General features: G+C 47.8%; 5 protein-coding genes across 5 annotated transcripts; 3 read left to right on the plus strand and 2 right to left on the minus strand.

Annotated features, from left to right (window-relative positions):
* The first annotated feature begins 1210 nt into the window (after positions 1-1210).
* Positions 1211-2361, plus strand: HD556DRAFT_250203 (uncharacterized protein). The gene is made up of 2 exons (XM_041310022.1): positions 1211-1541; positions 1598-2361. The coding sequence occupies exons 1-2, from the start codon at positions 1347-1349 to the stop codon at positions 2201-2203; spliced, it is 801 nt and encodes a 266-aa protein (XP_041162435.1). The 5' UTR covers positions 1211-1346; the 3' UTR covers positions 2204-2361.
* An 81-nt stretch (positions 2362-2442) lies between these two features.
* On the minus strand, positions 2443-5074 carry HD556DRAFT_1518641 (cytochrome P450). The gene is made up of 13 exons (XM_041309115.1): positions 4847-5074; positions 4449-4780; positions 4358-4401; positions 4218-4299; positions 4097-4170; positions 4030-4044; positions 3677-3972; positions 3566-3624; positions 3469-3508; positions 3399-3409; positions 3173-3349; positions 2826-3122; positions 2443-2757 (listed from the first exon to the last, which is right to left on the minus strand). The coding sequence occupies exons 1-13, from the start codon at positions 4860-4862 to the stop codon at positions 2602-2604; spliced, it is 1599 nt and encodes a 532-aa protein (XP_041162436.1). The 5' UTR covers positions 4863-5074; the 3' UTR covers positions 2443-2601.
* HD556DRAFT_1356096 (uncharacterized protein) lies at positions 5059-8160 on the plus strand. Its single transcript, XM_041302480.1, has 12 exons — positions 5059-5245; positions 5321-5649; positions 5714-5818; positions 5873-5951; positions 6004-6160; positions 6209-6356; positions 6415-6606; positions 6657-6720; positions 6774-6892; positions 6946-7086; positions 7142-7205; positions 7261-8160. The coding sequence occupies exons 2-12, from the start codon at positions 5387-5389 to the stop codon at positions 7684-7686; spliced, it is 1758 nt and encodes a 585-aa protein (XP_041162437.1). The 5' UTR covers positions 5059-5245; positions 5321-5386; the 3' UTR covers positions 7687-8160.
* Positions 8161-8376: 216 nt separating this feature from the next.
* HD556DRAFT_1206000 (uncharacterized protein) lies at positions 8377-8676 on the plus strand (the record flags this gene model as incomplete). Its single annotated transcript, XM_041296473.1, has 1 exon — positions 8377-8676. A coding segment is annotated over one exon (300 nt), but the record flags the coding sequence as incomplete, so codon positions are not given.
* Positions 8677-9337: 661 nt separating this feature from the next.
* HD556DRAFT_1289147 (uncharacterized protein) lies at positions 9338-18780 on the minus strand. The gene is made up of 43 exons (XM_041299368.1): positions 18593-18780; positions 18329-18537; positions 18150-18261; positions 17904-18096; positions 17656-17850; positions 17406-17607; positions 17162-17352; positions 16854-17108; positions 16742-16806; positions 16654-16693; positions 16540-16604; positions 15844-16492; positions 15745-15794; positions 15505-15691; positions 15245-15452; positions 15001-15194; positions 14095-14950; positions 13863-14031; positions 13734-13807; positions 13548-13682; positions 13454-13491; positions 13309-13401; positions 13128-13260; positions 13052-13076; positions 12900-13000; positions 12367-12842; positions 12296-12319; positions 12167-12245; positions 12056-12115; positions 11933-12006; positions 11746-11874; positions 11581-11698; positions 11509-11518; positions 11348-11456; positions 11255-11292; positions 10890-11201; positions 10792-10840; positions 10720-10736; positions 10497-10671; positions 10034-10444; positions 9893-9982; positions 9675-9840; positions 9338-9621 (listed from the first exon to the last, which is right to left on the minus strand). Exons 1-43 carry the CDS (start codon positions 18687-18689, stop codon positions 9550-9552), a joined length of 6945 nt encoding a protein of 2314 aa, XP_041162439.1. The 5' UTR covers positions 18690-18780; the 3' UTR covers positions 9338-9549.
* Between the last annotated feature and the right edge of the window lie 588 nt (positions 18781-19368).

Raw genomic sequence — 19368 nt, forward strand, 5'->3', positions numbered from 1 at the left:
CGCTATCCGATACCTAGTACATCCAATTATCTAGCATGCTGTCATACTTACGCCCCGTCTCACTATCGATCCACTCTGCTCACAAACACTTGAACGGCCGTCCGCAAAGATCCTTCCTGAGAGCTGCCTCGTATGTTGGTCCCTTGAAGCTGTGCGCAACGTGTCCGTCTTCTGTTTGTTCGCAGCATGTTGGAGATGTGCGATTTGCTCAGATTTAGCTTTGATTCTGCAGCTCGTGACATGTCCTACCTTTCTGGAGCACAGCTCTGCATGACCCGGCAGGGAGCACCAATTCATAGCGCTAGTGCTGCAATATTGTAAGTGTCGGGAAACCGTAGTGCTCGTAGCCTCCCCTAATCAGTGGCGTTGGAGAGAAGGCCATCTATTTTAATAACGCGACAGCCAATGACTGCTTGTCTAGCCACCGTGACGAGGCCAGGGTCCACCATGCTTTGCAGATAAGTTCAATAATATTGACTAGACCCTCGAGAACCTCACATTAAATGCTCATTTGAACAGCATGGTGCTATGGGGCTACGCCGCACAGCAGCAGTAGTAAGTTGCGCCGTCTTCGAGACATTTATATCTGGGAAGCATCGGCTGCCTTGATGAAATGAATATGCACTGTGCACGTCTATGAACAGCAGGCTGCTAACCGTCCGCGCTTAAAGCAGGGATATAAGGACGGAGTGCTACACATTCTGCTGGCAGGAGCCGGAGGGCAATGACAGGGCAGGGAACAACTTCAACAAGGCCGTCTATACAAGTTCTGCCATGTCGGTCACGTGCATGTTCAACGTTCAACACCGGCTTCAATGAGAACCACGACCTCGTAGACTATAGTCCACCGAAGACATCGTTAGTACTGTGGAGAAGTGCAGATTCGTTTTGCACTCATACTATTCGTGTTTGAGACGATCCACTGAATCACTAGCTACAGGACCCAGATGGTTTTTTTTTTACGAAATTGTCGCATGACACGATGCTAACTTAGTACTACTATCGGACTTAGTAGATGTTGGACATGAAAGCCTCATGAATACTGCATGTATGGACGAGGCGCCCTTGGCCATGGGGAATCTTCTTCAGCAGCGGGTAAATCCGATGATTCTCTTCTAACGCGCAGCCTTCATGCATCACCTCAGGTGATGATCGATGCTCTTGAGCTGATCTAGGGCGTCAAATAGTGGCATGCCCGGCAGGATGACTCGCTGGTGAAAGAGGTGTGTCATTATGGGCGTTCAATATTTTGTATATACCCTTGTAAAGCTCTCTCTATACCCCCTTCTTGGCTCTTATAATATTCTTTCACGCCACAGTGCGCGCTGCCCTCTTCAACTTCCGTAATGTCCTCTCAACCGCGACCACCAAACTTTATTATCTTTGGTGAGATGGGAGTCGGCAAGAGCTCGTTGGTAAATCTCATCGCTGGGAACCAACTTGCTACCTCTTCGTCCGGTGCACAATCTTGCACACTCGAATCAACCGAGTATCCAGTCACATTTTCGGATCCCCGGCTTAATGTAAATCTATATGATACAGTAAGTGGACACAATGATTTCCAGCGTGTCGGTATTCTAATTCACAAATAATCTAGGTGGGCTTGGATAGCCCCTCTATGAACAGTGCGGGGTATTTAGATGCCCTTGTGAAGGCACATGAGCTCATCGTCTCACTCAAAAACCGAGGGGGTGTAAACGGCCTGCTCTTCTGCATCAAGGCTGGCAGAGTGTCGCACACTATGCAGCAGAACTACAGATTATTCTTCGAGTTCCTGTGCGAGGAACGGGTGCCTCTTGCCCTGGTTATTACCAATCTTGAGAACGAGCCCAACATGGATGACTGGTGGACGATGAACAAGGCACATATCGAAAAATCCGGCATTGACCCCGTCACACATGTCTGCATTACGACCATCAAGGGCTACCAAAATGCTTACGAGACCAGATACTTGGAATCCAAGGCGAAGGTGCTCAATATGCTTAGAGAACTCGGTAATAATGATGCATGTTCAGTGGACGTGAGTAGTTGGTTTGCGCGGGTGTGTAAGAAGCTGCGGGAGTTTTTGGTTCCAGTTAAAGGGTTTGGGAGGAGTCGTCAGAAGATGTTGCAGATGCTCACGAAGCGTTGCAAGCTGCGCAAGGAAGATGCGGTGCAGCTTCTTCAAAGGATTGACGCGGATGAGGAGAAACTAGGGACTTGATCAAATTTAATCATAAACAGATGGGCTATCGAGTACACAGTAGGAGGCTCGAGTCATCTAAATCTACATACCAGCACTTCATATTCATACGATATAGCTACAATTGATTCGAGTGTTGATCACTCTACTCGGGTCCGACGTTTAGTACTATACTACGCACGTTCACATCGATCCCTCTTAAGCTTGAACTGGCACCTGAAGTCGTTCTAGTCTCCTGAACAAACCTTGGTTGTTTGTTGCTCTGAAAGAAATCTTTCTATTATGCCGTTGACTTCGAGCTTTACCGTCGTCACAGGTACTAGTCATGAGCCTATATTTCTACATATATATCTGAGATGGATAACTTGAGGTTAGCATACAGTTTTCTTACAATACTATTACATAGTTACAAACCACAATCAAACTTCATAGCGGCGCACCTGGAGAGGCACACTTCCAGCTTCACTCCCAGCCACCTTTGGCCTTGGTATAGTCCCCAAACCGTCTACAATCTGCACTCCAGGGCCATCCGCCATCTCAAACACAAAGTTTCGCACCAGGACAAACAGCACAGCCTGCAGGAGCAAAACCAGACCCGGTCAAAACAACCAGGAACCAATACTCTAACTGCACAGCTGCGTACCTTGAACTCTGCCAACGCAAATAGCCTCCCTAAGCACATCCGCGCTCCATCGCCGAATGTCATCAAACGACGGTAGCCATGCAGGGTTTCTCTGGCCCCGAGCGTACCCTCGTCCCCTTCAAACCACCGAGAAGGTTTGAATGCCTTTGCGTCAGGGCCCCACAGGCTAACGGAGCAATTGAGTGCAGCGAACGGGACCACGACCACAGTCCCCTTCGGGATGCATATGCTCTCGGTAAAATTACCGGCAGCTGTGCGCAAGGGTTCGCTGAGAGGGATCACGTCTTCTTGCGTAGCCTGTCATAGTCAGTTTGAGTGGTTTGTGCTGCTTTGAGTCGGATACGCACTGATCGCGAGATCTCTTTGACCGATGCGTGGAGGCGAAGAACTTCGTTTACCACAGCGTCCAGATAGGGAAGTTTATTCGTAAGGTCGTCATATGAGGGGGTTGGCCCAAACTCTAAGCACTCGTTGCGAAGCTTCTTTTGTATGTCTGGATTCTGCGCAAGTTCTACTAAAGCCCACTGTGGAGTTAAGAAACATGGTTGAACTTGCGAACAGTTCGAAACTTACTGTCATGCTTACTGATCAAATGCGAGTAATGGTGAATGTATAATTCTCTTGCTAGATGGATGCACATTACCTGAAGTGGTCTCAAAACTGGCGAGAAGGAGAACGCTTGCCTGGCGGAGACGGAGATCAGCATCCCATCGTTCAGAGGAGTTCTATGATTCGTGTACCTCATCTAGTACTTCTTGTGGAGTCAGCCCCGCGCTCTCGCCAGATTCCTCCGCTTTCACTATACATCAATTTTAAGGTTTAGAAATTCGCAAATGAACGATAGGACTCACAGAGTAAACCCAAACACGATTTGTCCCCCTGCTTAGCACCGCCAGTATCCTTTTCCTTGCGCGTCCGTGATAGCATCTCCTGGCATATTTTGCCAACTATCAGGCGAAGCTTTTGGGTGAACCGTATGCGAGGCAATGGCAGTTTCAGGATGGAAGGAAAGCTTTGTGCCAATATGATCAAGTTGGAAATTTTGGTGGGTGAACCAAATGCATTCAGGACGTGCGCGACGTCCGAGTCATTTCCATCGAGTGCGCCGAAGTCATGGGACAGGAGGGCTATGCCTGCACTGTCGAGTCTATGTGGCAGGTGATGGATAAGACATCAGTGGGTAGAAGGGAATAAGTATACATACGAGATATGATTCATCCTGCATAAGATGTCTGAGAGTGCAGCTACGAAAATTTGGAGGGGAAAAGTACCATTGTTGAACATCAATTACTGCGCAATGAGTTCTTTGATTCAATTCTATCTCACGGTCCCAAGCGATCACTGTCTATAACACATTAAATAAAGTGCAAGGTGAATCGGTTAGTGACTGACCTTGTGAGCGGCATCATGGAAAACAGATGTCAAGCTGCGAATAGCAGCTGCGGTAAAGGCAGGGTTGAGAGCCTTGCGCTGCCTAACAAATGAGAAGAAATGGATTTAGCTCAGCACAACTTGGAAGTCTCACTTCTTACCTTTTGTGACTTTCACCATCGGCCCACAATACTCCTCTTCCGATCTATTAGTTACATAAGTGCGCTGTTACCCTATAGCTGTACAACATACCGTTGTTCGAATGACGATCTTGCTGAACGGAGTTTGGTTATACAACCATGTGTCTCTTGCAAAGAAATGAGAGATTGCTTTTGGGTCCCATAATATAACCCTGGACCGTCCAAAGATATCCGGGACCTTATACACTGGACCGTACTCCCTAGCCCAACGTTCGTACAGTTCAGTTGTAGCGGTGGAGTTTAACAGTATCTTGGCGAACCCAAACACCCAGCCTGGGCTCTGAGGTCCTCGTATGGGTGTCCGAGTCGTTCGTTGTTTTCGGCGATAGACTTGCAGGAGATAGAGGGACGCCAGTATCACAACCGCGACAAGTGTCGTTGAGCCTGGTAGGGGCGAGATCAGGCAAAGGTCCTTGAAGGTAAGCCAAATGTCCCTGCCGCAGTGCTTACTTTGCAACAAAGCCATTGCTGTTGACAAGATGAATCAGTACCCGCTCTCCAATGCTAGTCACAGGGTGGCAAAAGGGCAAGCCTTGAGATAACGTCAGTTAGCGCCCCGGCTGCATCTGCATCAGGGCCCATCAGTGAAGTTGGCAACGGTAAGTGTCTGCGGAACCAATATCAGCGACCTGCAGTGCAATACTTATCCAAATAGGATTTCCAGAAAAGAGCTGGTTCACAGTCAACTGACTCGGATAATATCGGACCGATCTAGTTTCAACGATATCTGTGGCTGTGACGGCTGGCCCTGTCGACTCTAGATCTCATGCTTCAAACTATCTGAAGGACTTTGATTTTGGAGTTTGTCATCTTGCGGCATGCGAGTGACTTCAAACGTTCAACCTCGAGGTGAGCAGAATGAGTACATATACCAGTACGCGTTAGAGCACACCAAGCAATTACTCACACTCTCGCATTCGTCAGTACAAGTAATCTCATCTTGATATATATCATACATTACCAGGAACCACATACACATCAGTTTCCAACATGACCGAGCAGCTCCCCCCATATACTACGCTTCTCCAGCCCGAGCCCGAAACACCGCAGTACACTCTCCCAGAGACATTCAACATCGGACGATGCAGCACCCAGCACCTCGTCCGCCCAGATCAGCTCAAGGCCCATCTTCAGCTGCTGGCAGCGTTTAGCCGCCTTAAGCAGCGGGTAGTTGCCAATGAGAGCCTTACTGCGGGATTAGAGTCGGACAGCGAGAAACGTTGGGTATGGTTCGTTAATTTGGCTGTTGAACGGTGCGTGCCTTACTAGCGTTCTGCGTGTGCTTGCACTGTTAACTCACTGACTGATGGAGCGCAGGTTCGAGAGGTGGTGTTTGATGATCGAGCAATCTGATACAGTGGAGCAACGTTTGCCTCCCATCGATGTCACCATGGTATGGCACGCCTATCTCCTGAATCCGAGGCAAGGATGTCTTTAGTTCCTCTTTAATGACAAACCTCATACTTTTCGGTTCAGCTGGTATGCGGAAGACACCACGCGGATCTCCAAGCTGAAACCTCTCGCTCATTTCACTGATTACTTTCCTAACCTTCTCGTACGCCACATCACTTTGAATATTGTCTCAAGCTCGCTGAATGTCGTGCCAGGATGACCCTGATCTGTTAACAACTGATGCACCACAACATGAACGCGTCTTTGCTTGGGAGCGCAGTACCAATTCACCGTATGATCCATTCGCATCTGCCGCGGTTCTCACACACAAATCTATCGAGTGCCCTTACTGTTACCGCACTATCCTTTCGCGTATGTCCTTTGTGCCTCATGGGAATTCATTCTGACAGCCAACCGTAGCATTCTTGCAGCCTAACAGCAAGGGATATGCCCAGAGTGACTTTCGCATCGAATGTGAATGTGGTCAGCCGATCACTAAAGAAGTTCTCGGCCTTTACAAGTTTGCGAAAAACATCGTCGAAACAACAGTGCCTGATACATATTTGGCGTGGGTGTCGCGTTGCTGATCATCTTGTACGACATCTAATGTAATTTCGTATATACAGTGGAACTTTTCATACACCCAACAGCACCTACGACATCGCGCGCGGAGACACGATCAAGAAGCGTGTCCTCGACTCAAATATCATTTTCCAGAAGAACGAGGCAAGTGATCGCGCGCGCCAGATCTTGATAAACGTCCAGTATGACGCTGCGCGCATGCGTACCATGCTGAACAAGCATTTGAAGCCAAGATTGTATAACTTATTTTTATTGCAATGGATAGATTTTTCTAATTGAGGGACAGGTTGAATAGGATGATGGGAGCCTACACGGACGACAGGGTGTTCTCACTCGATTTGGTCAGTGCTGTAAGTACACCCTTGAAGTTTGATCATATCCAAGGATTAATGTATGTATCTAGGTCCTCCGGCAAGGCTCGTTTGTGAAGAAGATGGTCAACTTTGGATGGACCGAGCCAGGATATTTCGCTGATGAGGTGGACGCAGTAGCATTGCAACATTGCGTAGCTCGGTATCACGCGTACGTGCTTGCTTCTTTTTTTCTACGGACACCACAAAAACATTACTCTGCAGCTTTTTGAACATCATGGCAGAGTCTCCTGGCTCGTTCTTCGTGCCCACGCTCGACATCGATCTCGGGTGGCATACTCATCAACTCATGGCGAGTCAGTATCAAAAGGACTGTCTCTCTTTCGTAGGACGATATGTCGATCAGTAGGTGCCGACGAGTGCAATTCAGGAACACGCATATTGAATACATGTCTTTCAGTGATGATAAGGTGGAAGAAGGTCAACTCACGACCTCCTTCGACTTCACCTGCCGTGCTTGGAATGTAAGCTATCATCCTTGGAATTAGATATCTCTATCACTTCTCTAAATCGTACTAGGACCGTTATCATGTACCCTACATGCACTGCGGGTGTCCACTACCTGGAGATACAATCGGCCAAAAGCTCCGATGCCTCCTCTCCTCTCAAGTTGCCAGCAACGTGCCTTCAGTCCCTCCCAAAACTGACGCACGTGTTGCCACGCACCCAAACGATCACAACATCGTGTTTACCCTGCACAACATGTCCGCAAACCTGCGTCACCGGGAGAACCGTGCATGCAAAACAGGGGTGCGGAGGCTGCGGGCAGAACGAAACGGGAGGGCTGTGAAGAAGAATGGGAATGTTGATCATGCCATTGCATGTTTATATCCTGTGCCGATGTTTCATTACTACCTCGGCGGATCCGTTACTCCTACTGGAGCGGTAGTGAATGGAGATTTGAAGTCTGCAGCGGTGAGTGTTATTGCCGTGTTTGGACAATGATGTGTGCTAATACCATGCTTACAGGGGGAAGATGGCTGTTCGATTGGTGCCCCACCGTGTAGCTGGTCTGGTGCTGGTGGGACGGGATGTGGAGGTGGCTGTGGTGGTGGTTGTGGTGGCGGCTGCGGTGGTGGTAGTGTGCATGCTGGTGGGACGGGATGTGATGGTGGTTGCGGAAGCGGATGTGGAGGTGGCTGCGGGGGTGGTTGTGGAGGCGGATGTGGGGGCAGGTAAATCAGACTGCCTGTAATATTTCGAGTGTATCTATGCGTGTAAGCTTATCTGTGATGCTCTGAAGATGTTTGCTCGGTATCAGATACCGTGTTGTACTTTGATTGGTCTCATAGCATCATGACAGTGACTTCGTGCCAACTATGTAGCAGTACCGATATCAATCGATTGCTTACCTGTGATATCATAGTATGTTTTGGGCCCAATCATACAATCCGGACGCACGTGATCCCCGAACGGCTCAGATGACTCGGCCCCTTGCCCAAGTTAGCGCATCCCAAAGGTCACAGCCATCTGCTGAGGTAGTACGGTGTCCGCCTTCAAGATACTATCTCATGCTGTTGTGAAACTTTTATAAAGCTGTTCAACTTGAAGGCTTATGCTCAGAGCAATATGAAGGTAAGCCAGATTCGTGTTCCAAACCCATTGTGTCTTTTGACTCAGACGCACTGGCAGAGCTTCTTGCTAATAGGTGGTTTCATGTCCTATGTGGACAGGAAACCCCACCGCATACTACGGCCTGACGAGGTTCTCGAGCTGATACGTGCCAGGTGTATTGATGCACCCACCCTAATGGCAACGCAGTTCAGCAATAAGAAAAACGGAAATAGGATGGAAAGTATGCTTCAGGTGGCCTGGTTTGTTCTGCAGCTCATTACCCGCGTCATCCATCATCTCAAGATCACCGAACTCGAACTTGCAGTGGGGATAATCGCTTTGGTTCTCAACTTCTTGACCTACGCTGTGCGGTGGAATAAGATAAGCCTTTCGATGTACATCGTCCACATCCGGTGTACTGGAAGTCACGGTTGACCAAGTCAAGGTCAGAGGATTCAAATCACCTGCACGCCAATTAACTCATACTGCTGTTAATCGTGTCTGCCTCTGTCCTTGGGGATTATAATGTTCACGTGATTGTTCTCGTAGTCCTGGTTCCATTTCTTGACCTGATGGGCATCCACACCTAAGTTGGGCCGAGTTCCAATATTTGGTGGCAGCATCAAACTCGAAGAGTCGCTCCAGATGGTTCTCATGTTTGCTGGATTGCTTGTGTGGCAACCATCTTTGCTGGCTTCTATTCGATCGCTTGGTTTTTTGCCTTCCCCATACATCATGAACAGGTGTTATGGCGTGTCATCGCTATAACTTGCACACTCTGGCTCACAGGCGGTTACTTTACTTTATCTCTCTTTGAGGCCCCGAGCTTGGAATTAAGCCCGGTAGGTATCATTGTCTTTTCTATTATGTCGTACCTTGCGGCACGTGCCATCTTCTTGGTACTCATGCATGACAATGTCCATTGTCCAGGAGTCTGAGTCCTCCCGATACATACAAGGCACTGTCATGGACTACTTGGTACCACACCTGTAGTTCGACTTATGTATAATGGCACTTGTTTGCATACTTTTATGACGCTATGTAGATGGGATTCTCTTGTTCTCTTGATCAATGGAGTCTGATATATACTTGAATTGTTTCGCGATCGGACCATTGATGAATGACGCAATCGCATGACACGCAACGTGTCGCATTTGTACGACAATTCAACATGATTGATATTAACATTACACCAGTACTATTTCAACTCGTCACCTCCAAACGTTTCTGTCGAATGTTCAATGTATCCTTCAATCAATGTATGAGAGACCCTCTCGGCTTCCTGAGCGATTCTGCAATTCCTAGGAACGTTTCGGCAAGTTGTACCTAAAGACGACATTAAATACGCCTCACACGCGTTCGTGCAGTAGCACTCTTACCGTGTCTAAGGCCTGCGTATATGAAGACACGACTGTTGCTGCCGGTGGGGCCAAAGGATCTCTTGGGGCGTTGTTCTGGATGTCAAGTGCAATTTGAGTCATTCGTCGCAAGGAGGTAGAAGCTCTATCTGGACCAAATGATACTGCGTGGAAAGACAAAGCTTTGCTAGAGATTGTGTCACAGGTTTCCAATTCAACCAAACAAATAGGCCACGAACCCAAGACGAACCGCGGAGCGGCACAAATCTTGAACAGTTTGATCCGCAATATGACACTCGCCATCCGACAAAAATATGATTACAGGGCTCCTGAAAGCAATGTTAAAGATCTTGAACGTGTTTATAGGAAGACAGACGCACCTTTCCGTGCTCCAATGTTGTTCCATGACCGATTGAGCCCGCTGAATTGCTGCAGTAAAGTTCGTGCCTCCATCGGCATCATAACGCAAAACGGCGTCAAGTAATTGGTCCGGAGAACTGACGAAATCGTGTACGAGGGCATTCACAATGGAATGATCAAACAGAATAACACTGTATGAGTCGCGTCGGGCTGCTTGTTGACCACCAATTGCTACAGCACGGGCAGACCAGAAGCTATATAGGGAAGACAGCACAGCACCAAAGCGGTTGTTAGAGCGTCGCACGATTCTGTCCGAGGCAGGCGTGTTCGGGAGGGGATGTCTGTCACCAGAGGCCATGGAGCCAGATCTACTAATAATCAGCAATAGCAGCCAGGCAAATATTGTCTCGCACCTATCAGCTACAAAGATTCTGGATGTGTATTGATTAACATCACTGCAACTAGGCCTAATCGATCACTCACACATGGAATGCTTGCTGCATAATCACGGGATTCCTGCATGCGAAGAGATGTCCGTCATTGGAAACGTATCCTAAACCGACTTGGGCATTGTTAGGATCCATCCGTGGGTGAAACAAAGGTAAGGAGCAATAGGATGGCTGAGCAGCATTTCCGGCTGCAGCAGTGTGCTCGGGACCTGGCAAAACAGTAAATCGACAACAGGACAAGCACAAATGAACCATACCGCTACACATTGAGTCACTAACAAGGATATGAATTCAGTTATGTTATCACACTTTGAGTATTCAATACGCACCACTTGGCGAAATTTGCTTGCTCCTCCCGAGAATAGGGGTCTTTGAAGCCTGCGGACCATGTATCACAGCCCAGGATGATAATCATAAAATTACTCACCGGCCCGCCGCCAGAAGAGATTGTGCGTCATATAGTCCTTGGCACGTTCCGGGTTAGGCAGTATTCGCTTAGAGATATGCTGAACCTCGTTATTCCCTGTGCAAGCGGCAGCATCCGAGGCGCGACAGTAGTCAATGTGGATGTGTCTGCCCACCGCCTGACAGACGAGGTTGCACATCATCGGTGCACCCTCATCATTTGACGAGAAGCGACGGCCTTCGACCTCGAGACCCGTATCATCTGGGCCATCGACTGCCCATCGTGACGAGGACATGGATCCGTGTCTCGTTTCATGCTCTTGCTGCGGATGACCTAATGTAATGGTTCGTGAAACATGACTGCTGAGGTGCACCGAATGTACCTACCGAGCGGCAATGTACAATAGTACCCACAGTGATCACACCTGAAAAGACGAGGAAAGATGAGGAAAGACCGCAAAAACGGAAGAAAGTTTCAACTTTGCTCTGCAGAAATGCACCACTCTTTGATCCAAACTATGGTTGTGCCGACCTGTATGGGCTACCTGGCCTGGTGGTATCGACTTGGCACATCTAAGTCGTTTAGCCACTATTGAGGGCGAATCAGTGGTAGTATCAGAGGTAACCAGCCCGACACACACCTTGCGAGTACTGCGAACCAAGATCGTACGTCAAGTCAGAAAATAATATCCAAGACTAAAACAGCACGCCACCTTCGTGTACTGAAACGTCTCGTGCCTTCCGGTGAACGTCGCTTCGATCGATTGTGGCGCAGTCTCAATCTCGCAGATGCCCTCGGCAGTGCACTGCACGGAACACGAATGCTCCTCCCTATTTAAAGTTCAATTATCAAGATACCTGGATGATTGTCGACGAACCCGCAAAGATGGATAGCGCCGTCTTCCAAACCGTGAAGATGGTCTGTATTCGCACAGAGTCTCTTGCAAAGTTGGCAAGGGAAAGAGCAAAGTCGAGCATCGCACAGGTGTTGGTCATGATCCACGTCACTGCGGCAAATTAGGTGTCAGAAAGTGGTGCGAAACATTCATTTGATGACTTATGTACCTTGGAATACCACAAGTACCACGGCAAGGGGGACTGGATCCGTCATCCAACCTGAGCTTTGACAGATCGCAGGGCTAGAGGCGTTTTAAGCGTGTGAAAAGGCTGTTCTACGATCAAACATACCTGACCGCAGGCATGCACAATAGCAGCACACAGATGGTCGTCTTCTGTATGACCGATCACCTAAAATATAAGTTCAACGACCGTTTACCCAACGGTAAAGAGGCATCTCACCTTCGTACACTCATCCAGACATCCCTGTCTCCCGGAAAATTTGCAGGCTTGACCACAAAGATGCGCATTTACAATACATCTAGAAAGGGTGATGAGCTCGTGCGCGGATACGATCATGAAAGGCTTAACATGTGGTTGCCTGGATGCCCCGCTCTGAGATGCTTCAGTTTACTGACCCAGTAAAAAGATTAACGACTTACGACATGGTGCAAGGCTTCGTTTCTCCCGATGACGCACAGAAATCGCAAGAATGTATGCATTCGTGAGACGTCTGGCAGTCATGCTGTTCGTCATGAAATCTGCTCTGAATGCAGAGCAGCTCGCAAGTTCCACATTTCATCTTGCACAACTGCAAGTTGCTCTTCAGGTCTACTGTCGCGCTTTCAAACGTTCTCATGAGCTCGTCGATGCTTGCTTGCCCGTTTTGGAAGCGAGTGACGTTGGACGTTATCCACTCGTGGACATGTGCGACGCGTAAATTGACCAAATTGTCGAGGTGAGCGATCAAATTCTCAATCCAAAGATCCTCCGGCACGTGATGGCGAGAACCATAGTCTTCCCATGCACGAGACAGAACTTGGAGAGCGGTCTCGCGAGAAGAAGATTGCGGCCCCCCTGCCAATGAAAACTCCGCCGGAGTATCGGGCATCCCGATCGTGACATCATCATCCAAGTTCTTCATAATGTCAGGTTAAACGCGATTGCAATAAAAGGTAGCAAAAGTGTTCCACACCTTCAAAGGTTCCGTATCAGGATTGACTTCTTGCAGTCCGAACGCCAGAGCATTTGGCAACATTTCTAATAGAAGTTGTGCTCGATGCGAGGCCATCGATTCTGCGGTGTGTTGTTAGTCAACTGAACTATGGACCCTTTAAGAGTACGCACGTGATAGAGCGCCCCAATCATTTGCCTGCACGAGTTCTGATGACTGGTCTTAAAATGTACGACAAGTGAATCATACCTTCAGTTTCGCCATCAAGGTCTTCATAACATGGAGGAATTCTCCTGCTGTATTATGCGTCAATTTTTGTTTGTCCAACCGACGTTTGAGAGTTGGGAACAGCTTATAGAATTCCTGCGACTCGATTACCGGCCTACATGGAACAATCAAACAATGAAGCCATGAGAGATATCTCACATACCAAGGAATGATATTCAACTGCCCAGCGTGGAGGCGTGAAATGAAGTTGGCCTCTTGTTCGTCCTGAACTATCTGCTGAAACTTGAGGGCGAATCTGAGTGACGATTTAAGTATGCATTGATGGGGACATATTATCTGGAGCGTACTCTCGGGTGATTTCTGCTTTGTCCGAATCCACGACATCCTAAAAGTCGTTATGTCAAAACACATGAAAAAAAACTTCAAGAGATGGGGAAGTACTTTAATGATGATCACCAACGTTGATTGAAATAGACTCGGGTTAGATGCTGGGTCGAGCACAGTCGAGCTTGATTGGAACGACTGGAATAAGCCTGTGATGTCTCGACTCAAGGCGAAGTTGTTCCGGAATAGCACCTACGTAAACGACATCAGGCAACCATGAGAAACATATAGCGGGCAGCAAACCAAGTTAGAGATCGCAGTATTGAATAGCACGAGCAATGTATCTTCTTGAGCAGAACGCTCAATACTATGAACACCTATTAAAGAAAGATATCAATATGAAACGTCCACTGATGGTTTGGTTCGACATACCTTCAAAATCCAAAGCAACAATAAGAGCATCTTTGGTCGGAGTTACTGACATCCAAACCCCTTCTGTCGTACGCATGGCCGATCCCGCGAATGACGTATCCACAAGATGGTTCAAGGAAAAGCTCTTCCCCACCGATTGTTCGCCCATGGACGACACAACTTTGACCGGCTTGAAGAAGATGGCACCGGATGAAGTTAGTGTCGCTCGACTCGAGGCGCTCATATATCATACCTTTTTCGCCATGTACGACTGGAACAAAGATTCATACCAACCAAAAGACAGGTGATTGACAATGCGGTTAACATCTGCGCCAAGGAGGGACTTCTCAAGTTCGGTTGAATATACACCATCCTTGAGTGGAATGAAACGATTCTCTCTCGTCACTGCGATGTGAATTGGAATGAGGCAGAGGATGTCCACCAACCATTCCCCGGCTCTGAACTTCGACACGCTCCAGTCGGCAGCTCTAAGGAGGCTATTGGAAAAATCGGAATATGTGATGGCAGAGATGGTCATTGATTTTAGGATGGTTCCCGTTGGCTTCTTTGACGTCCTTTCAAAGTTGTAAATAAGGTCGTGGAAGTGCGGTGAGAACATATGATGGTCCCGATTTGTAATGAACACCAATGTTCGCGGACATCTGTTACTGGACGACGTGATCGTCTCCCGCTGAACGGCAGGGAGAACAGGGAAACGAGTCCACACGTCGGCGTGACAATCAATGAGACAGTTATGTGCAGTGGCGTTCTCGGACTGAGAAACTCCTCCTCGTCCGCCCTTCTCTTTAAAGGTAAACTCCGTCACCCTGCGAGTGATGTCGAGAGCGAATGATCGACAAGAATTTGAGTCGATGTCAAGCGTAACCAGATGAACGATGCTCCTTTTTATTAAAGAAGTCAATAGCAGCGGTTGATCCAAGGGAAGATCTGGAATTTCGAGCGGGACGCCATCTGTCGAGCCGAAGGTACTCCAGTGATAGGCAGTCAAGGTCAATCCAGAGCCACACACGTGAGCGGCAATCAAACAAGAACCATCTGGAGTGGAGTAAACTGCCTTAGGTATCTGAATGAGATTAAGTGTTGCGGGTCTGTCATACGCATATTAGCGGTCATAATTTACTGTAAGTTAAACTCCTACCTAAACTGCATCGTTGTCAAGGAGTATATTCTGGCTTGTGCCAATGAATCAACGAGCAGTAGCTCTTCGCTACCACAGATGAAGCACGCATGAATGATTGAGACTCCTTCGCCATACCACTGAGTCAAGTTGATCGCGCTGCCAGAAGCCTGGAAACCACGGGTGTTGTCATGAATAAAGATGTGCAATAAAAGCTAGTGTCACGTTCGTTAGACCCGCCCAGAAGATTACTTGTGAAACCAACCTTCTCTCTAGCGACGACACTGAGCAATCGCTTCGACTCGTCAAATGCGAGAATAAATTCGCCGATTTTATCGCGATTCAGCTTTTTCCCGCGGCTCTGAGCCAAGGCGCCTTCGATCGCGTGGAGGCTTTCCAGGAACACCATTAGGTTCCCATGCCGATCAGTCGTTGCGAGTAAGATCTTATCGCCTGAAAGAAGTTGCGCTCTCCTAAGTCAACAGCGTTAATTCATTTATGTACTACAATGTCAAAAACACTGACGCGACTGAATCTCCGAGAGGTAACTTGAAAGAGTACACGTGCCTGCCAATGAATTTCGGCGAGGGAATCATGGTAGGGTCCATTTTTAATGAATGTTGGTCGTGTTCCATCAGCTGCATGAGATGGACGGAGAATTCACAGACAGGATCCTGGAAATATTCCCTTTGGCCAGAGATGAATATATCTGCTGTTATCGATAATTTCGTCAGAGTTCGTATACATGAGAATAACTGGACTTACATGAGTAATATTTTCGTGTCTTCTCGACGGAATCAATAACGAAGGTGTACCTATGGACTTGAGATGAAGGTGAAGTAAAATAAGTGCGGAACCACTAACGCATGATATCCTGTTTGCGAAAGATCGTTGATTTCATGGATGAACGACCTCCGCAACTCAGTAAGTTGCTCCTCTTCATGGCTGGCAGCTTCTCTCTGAACCTGAAGTGAGCATTGTTCGGTTTGTATGCGCAGCGCAAAATGCACTAAAAATCGGGTCTGCTTCGTCAAGTTTGATCTAAAGTGATCCAGAGCAGCTGCCTTAGTGTCTTCTACGATTTTTCGCAAGATAGGGGGTATTTCGGCATTATCCAACTCCGTGAGGAACTGAGCGTCGCTGATAGAATCAGCATCTGCCTCCTTTAACGTCTTACCGAAGATATGCAAATCCAGGTCAGGTAAGACGATCGAAGTGAATTTACTCCAGACAGTGGACACTATTCCTCTGGGCTTCTCATGCGGAACGTTTCCTTTGCTGATCGATTTCAAGGTTTCCTTAACGTGTGACATGTCCTCGCGGAGAATGATATTGATGAAACTTTCACGGGATTCCTTCGGCATGTCAGCAGAGTTACCAAGGACATTCCGCGCAATGCAGATCCGTTCTTTGCAGTCCTTGAAATTTCGCGCGTTGATTTTCTCCGAATGCTCTTTGCGACGAAGCTCTTCACCTATGTCTGGATATAAGGCAATGAGAGTGTTAAGGTCATCTGCACAACTAATTAATAAGATGTAGAGCATCGCAAACATGACATACTTCGCACTGAATGACGTTCCTGTTCCTGTCCGGTGGGATCCGGAGAGGGATTGACAGCGGGGGTACTTGAAAGATATTAGTGATACACGAGGACCTGTTGTGTATATAACTCACGAAGAGTCGGTACCAATTGGAATATCAGCCACACCTGAATCTGTAAACGGTATTATTCCAAGACAGATTGATTACACGGAGGACGGACCTAGAGTCGACATGCCGCCCTGCTCGCGTTCTGTAGGACATGGGAAAGATTCGTGAGTGAAGATACTAGAGCTCGATCAGACGTAGATAAAGTGTGCGAGCTAAAAACGCACGGAAATTTCTCGATGATAGCATCGACTAAGGCCTGATGAAAGACCTTAGTCAGAGAAGGCTCCCCCCTCTTCAAGTCCTTTGTAACCCTCATTGTCTCTGACTCCTTGTTGGACCTGGTATTCGATAAGATAGTCGCGGATTGCTGCCGAAACTGTTCACTCTGTTGTCGGAAACGATCCTGGATGCCACTGTATAGCAGAATACTCAGGGCATCTGGATCCAGGCCCTTGCTGATCAGTAAGGCATCATTCTTTCTATGGAAGCGTCAATTGACGGCCAAAGTCGAGCTGCTTAGTGTAATACCCACAGGTAATTGCTTAACTGGATGCTAGTTAACGATTGATTTTTCATGGATTCGGCATTGAGCCTGCCCGGTTGAAATGCGACGGTCATGAACCCTTGAGTCGTTTCACCATGCAACAACTCAGGCTTAAGCACTTTGACGTCCACCGGTGCCTCTGGGTGAGGCTGGGGCATGACTATATGCTTGGATATAGCCTATAGAGGTGGCTCTAAGCACTCAACCACTCATATCGATAAACTGGACTAACCTTGAATCCCGGGCGCGGCTTTACTGCCTCCTCCTGCTCATTTGTTTTCGCGACTTCAAAAGTGAACAGCCTACTGGACTCATCGTGGTCTTCGTCCAGATCCATGACGATGTCTTCGCCTTCCTGGGAATTCCATACGATAGATTGAGCATGCTCTTGGGAAATGAGTGCTGTGACTTGATCACACATTTTCGTAAGGTATCTGTTTTTGTTAGGAGCGAGGGCCTAAACCAAGAAAGACTTGACGGACCTCATAAAGGTCACGCGGTTGCGTCTCACAGACGAAGGAGCTGAGTCATCCCATGTCGAATCCTCCGGCCAGTAGATGAGGAAAAGCTGTTGGTCAGGTGTAGCCTCGCAAACTGCTCGGACGATGTACAGCCCAGAACGAAGACTCGGCATTGAAACGTTGGAGTCACTTTGGTTCGTGATGAGTTGTTTCGCGCTACAAGATAAAGTTTATTAAGGTGTCGATCTGATTACTGGCACCGATCTCACATTTCTTCATCGACAACACCCAGGGACGACAGGAGTCGTACAATTTCACTCTTACTTCCGTACACGCCAATAGGCTTCACGATGAAGCGGTCTAGAGCGTTGAAGTTTACTTTCGTCATAGACACATATGTGCCTGGGCAAACACTGTTGATGAATGCACGGAGTGAATCTTGCGCTATGATAACTTTGTCCACTAAACTAAAAGTCAACGAAGGCAAGGCTTGTGAAAAATGATGATGAAGATACCTAGCCCGCCACTCCCTTCTTCGTTAATCAAATCCAGCACCCGATACATCCCATTAATCGACTGGGCAAGGTCACGAGCATCATTATGCGGAGAGGAATCTTCTACGTCCATCTGAATGAGAACGTAAGAACTCCGGCCCACATCATGATGACCGCAAGCCTAAAGGAAGTGGACCTACGAAGTCTTCTGCATCACCTGATCTTACTGAATGATAGAAGTCGTCCGAATCCTCGGACATGCAGATAGAGTCTGCCGCGTCACCTTTCAACGCTGGGGGTGCTTGTGATGCCAAGGGCTCATCATCGTCCATCTCGTCGATCATGATCGATGGTGTAGATGCACGGGAATATGAGCCCTGGGCAAAACGAAAACTGCTATCGCCACGATCTGTGCAGAATTCAGATTATGAACGATAGCTTTCCTGTATGTAAAGTCCACTAACCGACTCCTTTCCCCTTGTCTATCTTCTGCTTGAAGGGCTGTATAGATTGACTGGCACTGACTGGAAACAGCCTTGGTGGTTCATACGATTCGTCCATGATGGTGGATGAATGCGAAGAACAGGGCTGAGGGGACCACTTTATATAGTTGGTGTTGCGGTCTAGTGCCTCCGAGTCGGCGAGGTAACCCTATATATAGTTAGCTGCTCATAAGTACTAGTACTACGTAATTAACTCATTATTGTACTGTGAGACAGATGCGATTCGAAGATAAGGCCTAAGGCGTATTGCTTTTGGATATGATAACCAAATACAACGTTCCAAGTTACTCGGTCATGAAACACTAGCTATAGGTGACTGTCGAGAAATTTACGCCTAGGCTCTGATCAGCGAATGACCTAATACAGTCTTCGCAATATTGTTTACATAATCGAATTTTTAAATTGAATCGACAGACCGTTGGTCTGTGCGCACCGTGTATACACCTCACGTATGCTCTCTTCTGAGTCTTCTAAACGTTCTGGTATAGACATTTCACCATCATTAATGGTCGATCAATGGCATCAATTCATATGTCGTCCTTTAAATATGACGGGGATTGCATGGATACTGTGCCACACTCGACAGTCTCGACTAGTAGACAGGCTGATGACCAGTCCGTCCATGAGGCAAGCCGTCGCAGAATAGGCTATTCAATCCATTTCCTTTATTCGGTTCGCTTTTCTTCTGAAATTGCCCCTCGATGGCTTTCGCTTAGTCGGAAACCAGACAACTTCAT

This window comes from Suillus plorans, assembly GCF_016647745.1.
Source record: "Suillus plorans strain S12 chromosome Unknown HD556scaffold_16, whole genome shotgun sequence".
Classification (NCBI taxonomy): domain Eukaryota; kingdom Fungi; phylum Basidiomycota; class Agaricomycetes; order Boletales; family Suillaceae; genus Suillus; species Suillus plorans.